General features: G+C 35.6%; 2 protein-coding genes, 1 long non-coding RNA gene and 1 other non-coding gene across 9 annotated transcripts; 1 reads left to right on the plus strand and 3 right to left on the minus strand.

Annotated features, from left to right (window-relative positions):
* Positions 1–1,017: 1,017 nt before the first annotated feature.
* On the minus strand, positions 1,018–6,467 carry LOC112802409 (uncharacterized). Of its 2 annotated transcripts, XM_025845620.3 has the most exons (3): positions 5,794–6,467; positions 1,551–1,772; positions 1,018–1,427 (listed from the first exon to the last, which is right to left on the minus strand). In XM_025845620.3, exons 2-3 carry the CDS (start codon positions 1,749–1,751, stop codon positions 1,134–1,136), a joined length of 495 nt encoding a protein of 164 aa, XP_025701405.1. In that variant the 5' UTR covers positions 1,752–1,772; positions 5,794–6,467; the 3' UTR covers positions 1,018–1,133. The 2 variants fall into 2 exon arrangements, 1 of the variants encoding a protein (XP_025701405.1); XR_011882367.1 differs by lacking the exons at positions 1,018–1,427; positions 1,551–1,772 and adding an exon at positions 2,995–3,878.
* Positions 3,874–6,046, plus strand: LOC140184752 (uncharacterized). Its single transcript, XR_011882368.1, has 2 exons — positions 3,874–5,171; positions 5,737–6,046. It is a non-coding gene; the product is annotated as an uncharacterized lncRNA (long non-coding RNA).
* LOC112804760 (U6 spliceosomal RNA) lies at positions 6,119–6,221 on the minus strand. Its single transcript, XR_003203376.1, has one exon. It is a non-coding gene; the product is annotated as a U6 spliceosomal RNA (small nuclear RNA).
* A 1,234-nt stretch (positions 6,468–7,701) lies between the features above and the next one.
* Positions 7,702–15,650, minus strand: LOC112802410 (uncharacterized). 5 transcript variants are annotated; one of them, XM_025845624.3, is made up of 10 exons: positions 15,321–15,577; positions 14,853–15,040; positions 14,720–14,775; positions 13,291–14,515; positions 11,079–12,432; positions 10,404–10,683; positions 9,894–10,001; positions 9,528–9,806; positions 8,920–9,063; positions 7,702–8,751 (listed from the first exon to the last, which is right to left on the minus strand). In XM_025845624.3, the coding sequence occupies exons 4-10, from the start codon at positions 14,495–14,497 to the stop codon at positions 8,563–8,565; spliced, it is 3,561 nt and encodes a 1,186-aa protein (XP_025701409.1). In that variant the 5' UTR covers positions 14,498–14,515; positions 14,720–14,775; positions 14,853–15,040; positions 15,321–15,577; the 3' UTR covers positions 7,702–8,562. The 5 variants fall into 5 exon arrangements, with proteins under 5 accessions (XP_025701409.1, XP_072093784.1, XP_025701407.1 ...); XM_072237683.1 differs by having other exon boundaries at positions 14,716–14,775; positions 15,321–15,498; XM_025845622.3 differs by having other exon boundaries at positions 14,720–15,040; positions 15,321–15,594.
* Between the last annotated feature and the right edge of the window lie 413 nt (positions 15,651–16,063).

The following is a 16,063-nucleotide window of genomic DNA, read 5'->3' on the forward strand; positions in this document are numbered from 1 at the left end:
AGTAGAACTTGCCCTGAGATATTAACTGGAACAGCAGCTCAAGAGACTATGGAGGCTGCACATGCTGCACATGTTGCAGATGAGAAAAACCTCACTCAAAACCACCCAGAAAGTCAGCCTGATGAGGTAAACTTTTGTATTTTAGTTCAAACCTTATTCTTTCCAATATGTTGCACCTGGAACTGAGAAAGCCATTTTTTAAACTAAACACCCTACTGATACAGAACACTGAGGCTGATATGTCTACTACAACAACTGCTGCACCCCCTAATGCAGCCACTACACCAGCAACCAGCTTAGGACCAGCACCTCCAGTGGCAGCAAGGCCAATAGGGCCAACACCACCAATACCACCAAGAAGAGGCACGGGCAGGACCAATCGAAGAGGAAGAAACCCAAGCTCAACAGTAGGGTTGCCAGCGATGCTGCTGGATCTAAATCTCAGATCCCAGCCACACCAACCAATGTTGCAAGACCAAGTAGTGGGCCTGGGTCAATGTCACAAGGACCTTTGGTTAGGCCCACTCTTCAAGCCTAACATTCAGCCACATCTAGGCCACCAAGTGTGACTAGGGAAACCATGGCAGCAGCAAGCCCAGCCACACAGAGCAGGTTCACAGGCTTCATGCCCACCCCATCCTTGAAGAAGAAAAAGGCTTCAGCAAGCATCAAGAAGTGACCTTACTTTCTTGGATTTTCATTTTATTTTTAATTCCATGTTGGACCTGATGTAGATACTATGCAACTAAATGCCATTATGGCATGTTGAGTTTTTAGTTCCATGTTGGACCTGATTTAGTATTACTTGTTATAAACATAAGTGTCATTATGCCATGTTAGGTTTTTTGGGGCAAAACTTGTGTTATTTTGGGTCTGAGGTATGTTACTCTGGATACTTATGGATTATGATTTCATGCTATGAGACAGGTGTTTTTATACAACTTCTGTTTATGCCATTTTTTCATTAATGGCTTACCTATCTTATATATAGCTTGCTCACAATTCAACAGCAATAACTCAGTCACAGAAGACTCATAAGAGTGCATCCATTAATTCATTTCAATTACAATTAGGAGAACATTACAAAGAAACAAAATTTCATTCTTAAACTCTTAAATTTGACCATTGTCTTCCTACTTAGCCATACAAAGCAGACTCAAAACCAGATTTAACCCAAACAATATACAGATAACAATCAACAACAACTCAACCCTCCTCAACTGCTCCTTCATGTCATTCACCACAAAAAGCACCATCATCATCCTATCCCTTTCCCAGCCATCACTACCCTCCTGGTTGATTCTGCTTTTCTTCTTTGGGTCTGCTATACCCACCATGTTGCTATTCTCCGAAGAAATTTCTCCTTCTACACATTGCTCTTCTATTTCATCCAACCATTGAAAATACCCACAACGTCCTTGTGTGTTCTAGCATGGCACAAAAATTTCATGAATCAGACAAGATCGGAAAGTAAATCTGAAAAAGTGAAAAAAAGAAACCCAGGAAGAATGCATCATTTCGTCATGTATACATCAACATTTTTAGGTTACCTTCCACATAGGGCAACGTAAAAACCATCTATCAGGGTTGCTACTTGTCTTCGACTTCAACGGAACCACCGGAAGGGGACAAAAGCAACACCCATCATAGATTTTACTACCAACTCCTGAACTACCATCAACGTCGAAGGCTTGAATGGATGAGTGCTTTCTTACGGTTCCACCTTTTCCACGAGCCCTAACTGCTTGCATCTTCCAGATTAGGATCGTGCTCTACGAGTGAGCCAAGAGAACAAAATTGGGTTTTAGGGCAAAATTAGTTTGGGGCTAAACCAATGTTCAATTAGGTTAAGTTAATTTCCAGGTAGGATAAGCATAATTTTAATTATAAATTCCATCTAATATAAGACTAAACTTGTCAGCAAAAACTGGCCTCCACGTAAACATCGTACTCACCGGAGCTATGTTCCGGCAAGTACTTGGACACGCTTGGCAAAATTTTTAATCATTCAAGTACCTTTTTATCAATAACAATAGTTGGGTACCAAAATGTCAGCGTTTGAATCTTTCGGGTACTAAATTGGTCATTACCTCTTGATTAAAATTTTGTTAGTTATCTAACGAAATTGTTAATTAAATTGTTAATAATATTATTAGTAAGGTGAATAATAATATTTTGAAATGTAAATTAAAATATTTTTTTAATACAAAATAATTTTTAAAATAAGACATCTTTTAATTATATTGAATATAAAAATATCAAATGATTTCAATTTTAAATTTTTTTGTAAAATAATCTCTAATAATTTTATTGATTATTATTATTATTTAGTGACTATATATATATATATATATATATATAATATAATATGATACAATATTATTATTCAATTAATAATAATAATTATTATTTTATTTTATTTTTTTTGGATGAAGGACTGTTATATCTAATGAAAAAAATATTGGAGATTGATCTGTGTATTAACTTTTTTTGAGACTAAAATGTCCGTTTTTAAAATTTTTGGAGACTGATTTGAATAATTACTCTGCCGGAAAATAAATTAGAGATTGATTTGTCTGTCGGACTAAAATCTTAAGGATTGATTTGTCTGTCGAAATAAAATCTTAAGAATTAATTTGTGTATTAATTTTCTTGAGAACTAAAATATCCGCTTTTAAAATTTTTAGAGATTAATTTGAATAATTACTCTTATGAATATAAATATTTATTCACATTGATTTTAAAAAATTTTAAATTAGACTAGTACAATAAATTTTAATAGTTTTGAGTCTAATAATTATTATTGTTTGTCAATTTGGTTCTCCCATCAACTTGACTAGTCAAATCCTAATGACAATGTCACACATGGCCTATTAACCAATTGAGTTAGAGGAACATGTGAGATCGAGAATAAATTGATCCATACCTTACCAAACGTAAAAACATCATTTTTTAAGGATTAATTAATCTAACTAATAATATCATTTGGTGCGACTAATATGTCTGACTATATTCATTTTCTATGATATTATGTCTTGTTCTATACTTCTATGTGATTGCTGAGTGTCATTAGGATTTGACGGGTCCCACCAATTTGACGGATGTAAATAATTATTGGAAATTCACAAAACTATTAAAATTTGTTGGAGAATAATACGTCTAGGAATATCTTGAAAACTAATTTAGATAAATACAGTATGTCTTTTTCTTAATTAAGTAAAATTAGGTAAGATTTCATATACAATTGTCTTTATATAAAGTTAATAATTAAAAATTATTAAATAATTTGATAGATTTAATTAAATTATTATGTAATGGTTATCAACTATCCCTGATCTGTGGAAGAGGAGGACATGGAGCTTGGAATTGTTATTTTCGCTTTGACCAGTAATTCCAACAAAACAATGGTATGGTACCAATGCATCACCAACAGAGGTTCCCTACTCCAATTCCATGCCTTCACCACCCTCTCCAACTTTTCATCAACCGCGAGCTTACTACACAGTGCCTACTTCTACAAATAATACTGCATGGTTTCCTGATTCTGGTGCTAGTCACCATTTGCTATCCTCCACACCATGCATTGCAGACTCGGACAGGCTCTATGGAGGTAATCGTACAGGTATCAAAATTCGTAACTCTGGCTCATCTTACCTAGTTGAAAAATTGAATAATGTGAGTTATAAATTGCTCAATTTATTATATGTCCCTCAAATCACTCAAAATCTGCTCAGTGTGTCTAAGTTTGCTGCTGACAACAATGTACCTCATACTGTGCTTGTACGTGATCAGTTTTTAAGAATCTGCTTCTCAAGGGCCAAACTAAAGGGCGCATATATGTGCTTGACAATCTGCTCTAGTGCTCTTGTTCCTAAAAACTTTATTTGAATAAAGAATCTCTCAGTAGTAAATATCAAAGAGTCTGTAATAACATAGCTATACCTAGTATGCCTTTCAATTCAAATTCATCTTCTTGTAACTCTATACTTTCTTCTAGTTCCAGTAATGAAAGTCCATTTTTTCTGAATTCCACTTGCAATATATCCACTAATGATCGTAGTTTTACCTTTGGTAACAATCAAAAAAAAAAAAAAAATAACAATGCTTGCTAGCTCAAAAAAATATGACATTATATGAACTCTGGCACAAACATTTAGTCCATACTGACATAGCTACTGTTATTAAGGTTCTTAAGCAATGTGGCTTGACTCTAACACCTAAATATGTGCCAAATATAGTGCGAGAGACTTGTACCAAATCAAAAATGCACTCTATTCCCTTTTACTCCACTGACACACTATATACTACTCCCTTAGAATTGTTTTTGCAGATATTTAGGGACCTTCTCCCATCACTTCTCGAAATGGATATAGGTTCTATGTTTGCTTTGTTGATGCTTATACCAAATATTCTTACTTGTTCCTTCTAACAAACAAATCTCAAGCTCTAACAGCCTTTGAAGTGTATAAAAATTTGATGGAGATACAAACAAGCTGCAAAATCAAATCTATACAAACTGGCCATGGTATGGAATTCAAATCTATAGCTTTTACTTCATTTTTACAGAAACATGGAATAAGGCAAAGGTTTTCTTGTCCTTATACTCATCATTAACAAGTAATGTTGAGAGAAGACATAGAAGTATCACTGAAATAGGTCTATTCTTATTATTTACTACTACTTTACCCATGATATTTTGGGAGGATTCATTTTCAACCGACGTTTATCTATTAAATAGGTTACCTACTAGCATTCTTAACTATATGTCACCCTTTGAAAAGCTGTACAATAAAAAACCAGACTATACTCTATTAAAAATATTTGGTTGTGTTTGTTTTCCTTTCCTAAGACCATATAATAAACATAAGTTGCCGCTTAGATCTGAGAAATGCATTTTCCTAGGCTATGATAGCAGTCATCATGGTTTTAAATGCATGACTAAATCTGGTAGAATATATCTATCAAGAAATGTGCAATTTGATGAACACAATTTTCCTATGCTGAATTATTTGATCATACTAATATTCTTCCATCTGCTACTAACCAAGACACTGACTACTAATCCCTCTTTTTCTCTTATGTCCATAAGCTCTATTCCTAATGCCAGTAATATTCAGACTGTATCATTAATTCCCAGCCCTGAACAACAACAACACACTACAAATGACAGTGTAAGTACAACACAACATTCTCATAGTACTTTCCCATCTTCCAGGCCTCTACACAACACTAAATTGAAGGGATCGTATGAACAAATTTTTTCCCCTGTAATCAGACCTCCCCCCCACCCCCTCTTTAAGAATTGTGCTAAGCATTAGTTCTTGTATTAACACAATTATCCAAAAATACATGTAATTATTGATATTGATTATTAGATATGACTCAGAGAAAAGGGAGTGCCATTTTATGAAAGGACTATGCTATAGAAGAGTCAAAATGAGTGTGTTTTTTAAGCTCCAATGAACAAACTATGCACACAGGGTATGAATAAATAAAATGTAGTGGATCTGGATGAGAATTAAAACTGAAAACTAATCAAAGTTCAACTCGATAGCATTTAGCTAGTTTAATCTTCTTGCTCATAATGTAAACTGCCAATTTCCTTGTCCACAATTTATGCTTGTTTATCCTGTGTCATAAACTCTTTTGACTTGTTCTTCACACAAGGATTTGATGATTTGAAAGTTGCATTGATATATATCCCTTTACTCAAGTTGAGCTATGTACAAATGACAGATCAGTTTTAATAACAAGAAGCACTTTGGAAGAGCTAAAGAGGCAACAATAACTTACCAATGCTGTTCCCTAACCATACTTCTCTGTGCGGGATTAATAGTTCAGATGCGTGCCAGCTGAACGGTGGAGGATCCTTCTTGCCACGACCGTGGTCAGGATGGTCTCGCGGTGTTCTGACAGACCCAACAAATTTTCTTTTATATCTTTTCGCCAAAGCAGAAACAGTGTCGTTCAACAATTCCGCCATCCATTGACAATAAAGTGTAGAGCCAGGTAAAAAATTAAAAATAAAAGCAGATTTCGTTACATACTGCCATGGAAACTTTGCGCAATGAAAAGTGAAAACGAAAGAAAGGAGGAGAACGGGAACACGGAGTCGGAAAAAAATTTGGACCATTTCTCGATTTGTGCGTGTCATCCTTGCGCAGGGGCCATGCTAATCTTCTCTGTATCGTTCCAATTTTATCGGATGTCCCCGAAGGGACGAGCCTTTGCGTTCGCCTCTGATATATAAGTTATTGGTTTCTCAAAACTCGGGCGATGTGAGACTTGTTTGCCATTGAGAGCAGCTGAAGAATATCAACAAGTTCTCAACCTCGCTTTATGGAAAATGAAGAAGGGGATACAACTAGTTGTGGGTTTCTGTGTTCATTTCGGTGGTTCTGCCTTGTTGGTGGTTGCATGCATAGCCATTTCAGGTTAGCCTTGGGGAGTTTAAGAGATGGTTTGCAATGTTCTTAAACACGGTTGGTCATGAAATATTTTCATTATTAATTGCTTGTTTGAGGTTGTCTATAAAATATATAAAGCTATTTGATCCAAAGTTTTAGAATGTTCATAGAAAAATAAAAAATGATTAATGATATTGGCCATCTTTTTAAAATGCTATAGGAGCAATTTATGGCGCTTATATTTCATATGCAGTTAGCCTAAGTGAATAACCCAAATTTATTAGAAAAAAAATGATATCTAACACAAAATATAATGGTCGTGAGTGATTGGGATATGTGCTTTATTTTTGCATTACCTAGATCTGGATGAAAAGGCACTGCGCATGACGCACTATATTCGACGATGCTATTACAACTCCTACTATAAATATCCTCCTCCAGGTTAGTTTCTATAATATTCTTACAAATGAGCTATATTTACTTGGTTATCATATGATATGTAACTAATTTTATTATTTATTAGGTAAATATTATTTGGTAGATGACAGTTATCCAATATCGAAAAAGTATATTGATCCATATAAATGTGAACATTATCATCTTACAGATTGATTTACAAATCATAACGAAGTGTTCAATTATTATTACTCAAGCTTAAGAGGTACAATAGAGAGGACTTTTGGAGCATGATATGTACAATCATGACTATTTATAACTTTATTAGAAATCATTCTGGAACACATTAAATTCAATCAATATGAATATACAAACATTCTTGATGCAGAAGATGATAGTCATGTTAGTGAAAGTTCTGATCAAACTTTAACTTTTAGCTCTTCTACAAAAATAAACCGAATTCGAAATTCGATTAAAAATCAAATTATTAATTACATGCAACAAAAATAAGTGTTATTATGTATTAATTTTGTATAGCATATTATATTATCTTTTATGTATTTTATTTATATTTTATCTATTTTTTATATAAAATATCAATTTTTATGTTATTTTTTATTTAATAATTAATATTAATTTTTACTATAAAATTGGTTAATTAAATTCATTCAAATATCTAAAACAAAATAATAGGATAATATAAAATATTATTTAAATTCATGTTATACAAACTTATCTTTTATCAAAATCAAGTTTGAAAAATCAATTTGATGCAAACATTAATTCAAGCACACATTATGACATTATATCATTTAAAAAAAAATCCAACATAAAACCCAAGTAGGATAGGACGATAGGTTCATTTTTGCTTGTGATTCGTACCAATGACTACTCTTAGTTTATAAACCATAATTTCATAAACAAGTGGTATCAAATAGAAGAAATATATTTACATGAACCATAACACTTTAACGAGAAACAAAAAAACAAAAGTTGGTGCAATAATTGGGGATAAACAAGCTAATTCAGAAATTCATCTCGGCATCCATGTAATTAAACAATTATCTAATGCCATGCAATGCAAGAGTCCACAACCTTCGTTGAACTTTGAACCCATTTTTGCTACCAATATTAACTAGAACCATTAAAAACCAAATTGGAGAAGGTTCTTCATAGGCTCATAGCATTCCAACCAACAGGGACTTCAAAAACTTGCATGTGTCAACCATTTCTCATCATATTTCACCACCTTTGCTTCCAATTGGTGCTTCCAACAGTGGAATCAAACCCCATTTCAAAATCTTATAGGTATTCATTCTACTTTCACAAGATACTACTAAAATAAGCCTAAAAAGGATTATCCAACATCATGTACAAGCCAAAGATATCAAAGATTTCCCTCCCAATATCAGCAAACAAAGGAAAGAAAATCCGCAACCTACTGTTACGTCGTTCGAGTTAAAAATATTACATCATTGAGTCATGGTTAACTAGGATACAATTTGAAGAACTGAGGAGGAGGAGGAGGAGGAGGGGGAGGAGGAGGGAGACAAGCATTACCCGAGAAAACCAAACACCTTTCAGCGACGCATTTTTGCAGGGTTGTGAAAGGGCATAAATCTTTCCATATCATCTTTAAAATGGATGATGAGAAGCAGTAATAATGTATAGCAGCAGTGCCTTCCATCTCAATGTCGTATTTTAACCGACTTAGGGGGTTAAGCGTCATCATCAGAAGAAAAAGAAACTGCTGAATACTTCAAGATGATATGGGTTCATAGGGGTATGATAACCAAGGGTGCTTCAAGGCCTCAGCCGCAGAGGGCCGCTTCTTTGGGTTAACCTCGAGCAAATGAGCAACAAAGTCAATGAAACCTTGATCTCCCATCGGCAATCTATGCCTCAATGACGTCTTTTTCGGGATCAGGTATTCTAACTTGTTGGATTCCTGTGTAAAAAATATATCTTTACCGTCAAACTCTTTGAAGAAAGTAAAGGGCATAGGTAATGGCAACATTTTTACATTTTTAACATGGCAAAAACTAAATTATAAACATTTTTCTGGAATGATGACCAGTCTGTTTCATACACTGAAAATTAGAAATATAATTTGTACCTGATTCCGTTCATAAAGCATATGATTTTTGGTGAAGTACTTGTATGTATCTCGTCCCTTTGCAAGCATACTTTGATCAATTGGACCAATGATCCCAATCACCCGGGCGAGTAATGTTGCAGGGGAATCATTTTGGAAAAGAACCTACAACAAATTTAGTGGAGTGTCACATGGCAAAGACGAAGAAGGATACAAGATAGAGGATAACAGTTCCTCTAAACAAGAGCAAAAACAACCAAAAGAGTTATCTAAAAAAACATGGGTAAGAGAGAATTAAGCATCGGGAAAATAGGCATATTATGCACTATGCAGTTATTATGATTCCATTTTTGGGATGTATAGTTATTTTTCACTTCCACATCTAAAACATGCTTCAAGTTTATTATTTGATGTTACTACAAAACAATCCCGAACTTACTTGAGAAAGATTTCCAACATCTAAAAGAACATCATCAGGGAGAAATAGATGTAGAAGAAAACATTTCACAAGTAATTCCCGTGTGAACCAGAAATGAATATTAGGTACAAACTAAATGGTTGGAAGGATATATCAAATTTAATGTGATTTGAGAATACATATTTACCATCTAATCATATATTAAACTTACATTGCCAGTGCAAAGTTCTGCCAAGATGCATCCAAGTGACCAAATATCAATCTTCTTGTCATATGAAAGTCCCAAAATGACCTCAGGTGCACGATAGGACCTGGACTGAACATAGGAGCAAAGGTGATCCGTCTCAAAACAACTACTTCCAAGATCAATGACCTTCACCTCACATCTGCTATAGCTTTTAACCAAAATGTTCTCCGGCTTTAGGTCACAATGTATTAGTCCAAGGCTGTGCAAAAACTGAAGTGCTTCCAAACACTGAATGGTAATTGACTGCACACACAAATTGAAGAGTTTATAATGACAGTAGTAGGATAACAGTTAAGGAAAACTTAAGATCAAACACGTAAACAAACATACCTGTAATCTAGGCATTGTGAAGTAGACTTCACCGCCTGATTCTCTGTTGAATTTATGAAACTCGTACAAATTGGCTTTAAGTAGCTCGCATACTATTAACAAATGTTCCTGCATAACAAAAGGGGGAAGGAATGAAATGTGAAAAGTCAGTCATAGAACCACTAATCAAAAGATATTTAGTGAACTCTTGTTAGGAAGTTTAATTCATTAGACATAATAACATAATTCAACTCTAATTAAAAATTGAAATCAGTGCTGACAATTTATACCATGTCCTGTAATGCTATGGAAACTGCCAAAGCTCAAATTGTCATTAATTAACATAAGTTTTTGGAATATAATGGAAATGTGTAGCCCAGATTCGGTAACCATTTAACATAATGTACGGTGTAGAGACTTAACAGCAGAAGGGAATAACAATTCAGTAAATTAAATAAATAGACTTATATATGCAAACATGACCAAATAAAAAATTGATTGAAGATCAACAGCACATCCAAGATCACTTACTCTATAATAGAAATAATCATATAATCGCAGAAGGTGATACTTGTCAGCAGGATCATGCTTATTGACATACTTCAGAAGCTTGATTTCATCAAGGCTTTGGTCAAAGAAGTCCTTGTTGTTTTTTATAATTTTAACACAAACATCCATGCCCGTGTGCAGGTCATGAGCTTGTATAGCTTTGCTAAATGCAGCAGATCCCAGATACTCAGTGACATGATAACGGCCGGCTATTACCGAATTCAAAACAACATGGAAATGCTTGTCTTCCTCAAAGCCAGTTCTGATAGCAACAAACATAGGTTCAGATAGACTATCTTGGCCAAAGGAGGAAGGATATGAACAACAAAAAGGAACTGTTTAGCTGACATTCAAAGGGATCAGCATGCATTGTTCATAGCTAAAGCTTTTATGTCCTATTTACACCTTTTGAATCTATGCAATCATGGCTAATGTACTATCTTTTATGTCCCATCTTTTTCCATCAAAAGAAAAAATTAAATACCAAGTATCTACCAAAAAAAAACTAATGGATCAATTCACTAATGTACCAAACTTTTCAATAGTTTCCAACATCTAGTAAAATATTTCTTTCCTCAAATACTTTGCAAACTTTTAAAAAAGGAAATAAAATAAAATTAATATATATATAGCAGCAAATGTATGTAGTGAACATGCCTGTTTTTCCTGTGCACAATCTTCAGATTGAAGGTTTCAAACTCCTCCTCCTGGGCTTTTATTTGCCTTACCTGCTCTTGCACAGCAGCAGCCTCTTCATCATCTAGTGAGGCGCCTAGTTCATCTTCCCTTTCAGTGCCACCTTTTTCATCCTCTTCTAGCTTGGCATGATCTGTTTCAGTATACCCATAATTTGATAATGTGGTCGGGGAAGAGTTTGTTGACCTCACCATATTAGCATTATTATCATCCCTAGAACTTTTAACGGGAGAAGAATCGCTGCTCTTTCGCCTCCAAGAAGAAAGCATGTCATCGGTTCCCACATATGCATTAAGACGGTCATCTCTTTCGTCCACATTACAACTACTTGACCACAGAGCCTTACTGGGACCAGCTTGAATAATCTGGCCATCATTTAAAGTTTGGGGGAATGAGAAGTTCACATCATTATTCGTTTTCATCTGTAAGCGTGCATCTTTATCACCCCCAATGATGTATTTATTCAACTCACTCTTGTCACTTTTTTTCTTGCTTTTTATCGATTTGTTCGAAATGTTATCCAAATCATGACTGTGTTTGGAGCCACCAATCCCGACATCTCGATCACGGAAATATTCTAAATCCCCTTCGCTACTACCCCCAATCAAACTTCCATGCACTTCACTGCCAAAGTCAGCAGCATCACTGTTAATCCCCACTCCAATTGACCTAACCGAACCATGCTGATCATCTTCCATACAGATATCTTCAAGTCGTGATCTTCCACTATCATTTAGAAGCTTCCCATTTCCTAACATGGTGCGATCATTTGTCTGGGAGACAAACCCCTGCCATACAGGTTCCACTCGCATCAGATTCAATTCTTCATCGTCAATCAATTGTCCATTGTATTGACCAATTGTGTCAATATCATTCGTTCCTCCATACATTTCAGTAACCGTAAGACCAATGGGATCATCCGAAACAGTGACTGGCTCGGCATTCTTCGCATGAAGATATTGCTCTCCAGAGAAATAAGAATCCTCCTCAGCAAAAGACTGATCATCATCGTCATCTTTGGCCGGACCTCTTTCCTGAGGATCTGGAACACTTCCATGTGTGGTCCCCTTTTCATTGTCACTAGGGTAATCAACTTCATGTGCCAAAAACCAGGCCTCATCCTCAATGGGTTGTCTCATGTACCCAACATCGTCATCATCGTCATATTCATCAGAGTCCCAATATTCATTTGGATAGTCAATAGATTCACTCAACCCATCGCCAATTGTTGCAAAACCAGATACAAGATCAGACGTATCCTCTACAATCCCTTGACTCACAGACAGCCAACTACCCCCTGAAGGCCTCCTCATACCTGAGACCCATGAAAAAGTCAAAGCCAGTCTTTGGGACAAAATAAGCATAATGAAATACAGGAAGCATTTTACAGTTTATTCAATCTTTGAATTTGTGCAAATTTCTTATGTTATTTCTAGAGGCAAAACAGGTCAAAAAACACCATTAATGCAAAGAGCAAACCTTCCTTAAAGTCAATTAATGCAAAGGGAAAATGCAAACTCTTTAAAACAGAAAAGGAATTGAGAGAAAGATGTACCATAATAAAAAACTTACATTATTTTCTATTGATCAATACCTTGTCTAATAACTGATGAGAGAAAATGAAGTCCTTGACATTAGGCAATGAATTCACTCACAAATAAAAGATCATACGAATAGAGTTCAAACAACAAAAACATTCAACGAAATTCAAATTTACTAAGGAAAAAAATCCACAGCATGAATTGAGTAAATCACCAATTGAACTCTTAAAAGTCAAAATGGCAACTAAATCCATTCCAAACATAAATCCTAACTTGATCAACCAAAAGAAAATCTAACAAGGACTAGCTAAATGAGTTACAGCAATTGGCATGAAATGAACAAGTATGTCAAACTGTCACAACTGCAAACTTCATAATACAAAGAAGCCAACTAAATAGATCAACACTTGAAATATCAAGTCTAGTTTGCAAAGGAACATAAGAAATAGAACTACAAGAAACAACATCCTTAGACAGAAAAAGGGAAAATTGTCACCGAGCATGTAAATCTATCATATCAACATTTGAGTCCCAAAATAAAAGGAAATAACTAATTAAATTGCAAAGAATAATGGAAAGATATGATATTTTAACCAATTTAATAATATTCTTAAGATGTTAAAAAAGCTTACCTGCAGTTTTAATTTCTTGTCCAATGGGCACATCCAAATATGACCCAATAAGCAAAGTGTTGTCAGTAGAACCACTGAGTTTTGCGGACAGTCCATCGCGCTCAAACTTCTCCTCCCAATTAATAGCCAACTGCTTATCTTCTGACTTGATCTTAACAGGAGGAAGCCGAGGAAATTCTTCCTTCTGGTTCTCTGGTGAAAGAGGGAAACTTAGGCTGCTGAAATTATTCTGTTCGGAACTGCCTTGCAACTTTCCTAAGTACAAAGCCCTCCCCACTTCATCCACCTGCTCTTTTATTGCTGCTCTGGCATCACTTGTTTCTTCCTTTCTCTTCTCCTCTTTTCTGCCTAAATAAGTTGACCCATTATAGCTCGTAGACACATCCCCTGTTCCCGTTGAGAACGGGAAAACAGTCTTCACGGAACAATCTTTCCACGGGTCCAATGACAAATTCACATTATCATCATTTCTCGACAAAGCATTATCGACCAAGTTCTCTTTCAGAGAAGAACTACTAAATTTTAGCTGTCGATCCAGTTCCCTAGGTTCTTTGCTTTGAATGAGCTCATACTTTGGTTCAGCAGTGGCTTTACTACTACTTCCAAGCCAAGTGGAATTTCTTTCCATAGGCACAGCATTTTCCTCCCCAGATTTTGCTTTCCTGTTGGCTGCATCAACAGCTTCACTTGTTTGAGATTTTGATTGCTGAGACATTGGGGTCTTCAACATATTACTAGCCCCACTACCACCATAAGTTTGGTAAGGCTCCGCTGGACCATTTCCAGGGCCAAACTTCCATGAGTTCAAATCAAGAAGATTGTCCTCCGAACCCTTTGAGAAACTGAAGTTTTTGTCACTTGTTCCACCCACTTCGTTGGATTGATTACGCTCCCCTGTAGAAGCAGCAGCTTTCCGTTTGCTTTCAACATTATTTCTACTAGTTCCATACTCTATTTCCTTCACAATCAGCTCTTTAGAACCATCAACACTATCACGAGAATCCGAGCCACGGCTTTCTAGCACTGTCGTCCCCTTATCATCATGTGACACATTACACAATTCCTTTTCCTCTAATTTAAGCTTCTGAAGGAACCCATTCACATCAGAACGGTTGCCGAGTTCACTACGCAAGGCTGCCTCAGCCCGGGTGAACCGGTTCCTCCTCAGAAATTCCAAAATCACATCAACTGAATTCGGGTCTGACATTTCTAAGCTGCTACCAACCTAAACAAATAAAAACACACACAAATACTTCAAAAACATCCACAAAAGAACTTCCATTCCAATCTACAGATAAATACCACAACCTACAAGACGTCAATGCACATTCCCATATAGCAACAATTATTTTCTTATGAACACACACCCATTAAAAAATTTAAAAAATTCGCAAGGTTTGGAGAGAGAGCACTTCAAAAGCTCACCTACCTCTTGTACCAATCAAAACCAAGTGGCAGAACTATCATGAGTCCCACGTATTGCACCTAAAAACATACCCCAGAAACTAAATCCTTGTTTCTTCACCAACACAACAAAAAGGAGGGGGGAGAGAGGAAAAAACCTTCAACAACCACAAGGACAGCAAAATAAAAATTATCAAACTTGGATTCTGTTCCTTAAAAACAACGAAACCTATGTCAAAGGATGCTTGCTGTTGCTTCAAAAAACAAAAAACCAAAAACCGCCAACACAAGGTGCCGGCCAAAGCTCTCGAGATAGATAGATACCCCAATCGCCGATCCGGCACCACTGCAAACACAAGAAAAGCTGAAATCAACGAAATGGGCACCACAGATCTTTACGCCAGTGCCTAAATAAAAGATTAAAAATAAAAAGCAAGGTTTTTGCGAAGTTGGGATTTTTCAGCGAGACCCAGTTGCCATCAAGATCTGTGCATTCACGTTCCTTAATCATTTACCGTCTTTTGGTGAAATACGAAGGAAAACGAAAATGGGGTCCCCCCAAAAAAATGGGGTCCCAAAAAGAAAGGAATTTTTGAAATGGGGAGAGAGAGAGAGAGAGAGAGGACCTGGTAGCAGTGCCTATTCGTTGGTGATGGTGGTGTTGTTATTGTTGATGTTGTTGCGTGGAAAGGCTTTTTGATGGGTGAAGGTGGGAGATGGTGGTGGTGTTGGAGGGGTAGCAACCTACGCTTCCTCCCTTTGTTGTTCCTTTTGCCTCGCAGCTATTGTGGTTTGGTTTGTGCTGGTGAATTGAAAATTTTGAGGGTGGTGATGCTGTTTGCTCTGGATCAAAGGTTTTCACTATTTTGGTTTTTGTATTTTTGTGTTGTGTGAGAGACTAGGTTCCTTGGTGATGTACTTTTTTCTTTTTCTTTTTTTTCTTACGGGTATCAATTAAGTTTAATTCGAATCTTTGTTATTTATTTATTTATTTATTCATGTAGTATAAGTTTTTTGGGAGAGCTATTGTGTTCTTTGATTTCAATTCTTTTAGCATTCAAGAATAGATTTTACTGAGGTTACTAATTGGGTAGGTAGTTGCAATCCAAGCTCAAATGTTTTTTACCCGTTTGGATTTGGAAGCCAAAATGCATATATTTAGGATGAGAATTCCTAATTGTTGGATAAAGTTTAAGATTTTTTTAGGTTAAAAATAGGTTTAGTTAATTAAAAGTTTTTTTGCAATTTCTCCAAATTTATTATTAGATTTTTATATTTTAAAATTTTCAATTTAAATATTATATACATAGAGGAGGGATCAACCAATAACATTTATACCTATTATAGTTACAATCATGTGTATTTTAAT

Source organism: Arachis hypogaea, chromosome 5 (genome assembly GCF_003086295.3).
Source record: "Arachis hypogaea cultivar Tifrunner chromosome 5, arahy.Tifrunner.gnm2.J5K5, whole genome shotgun sequence".
Lineage (NCBI taxonomy): Eukaryota > Viridiplantae > Streptophyta > Magnoliopsida > Fabales > Fabaceae > Arachis > Arachis hypogaea.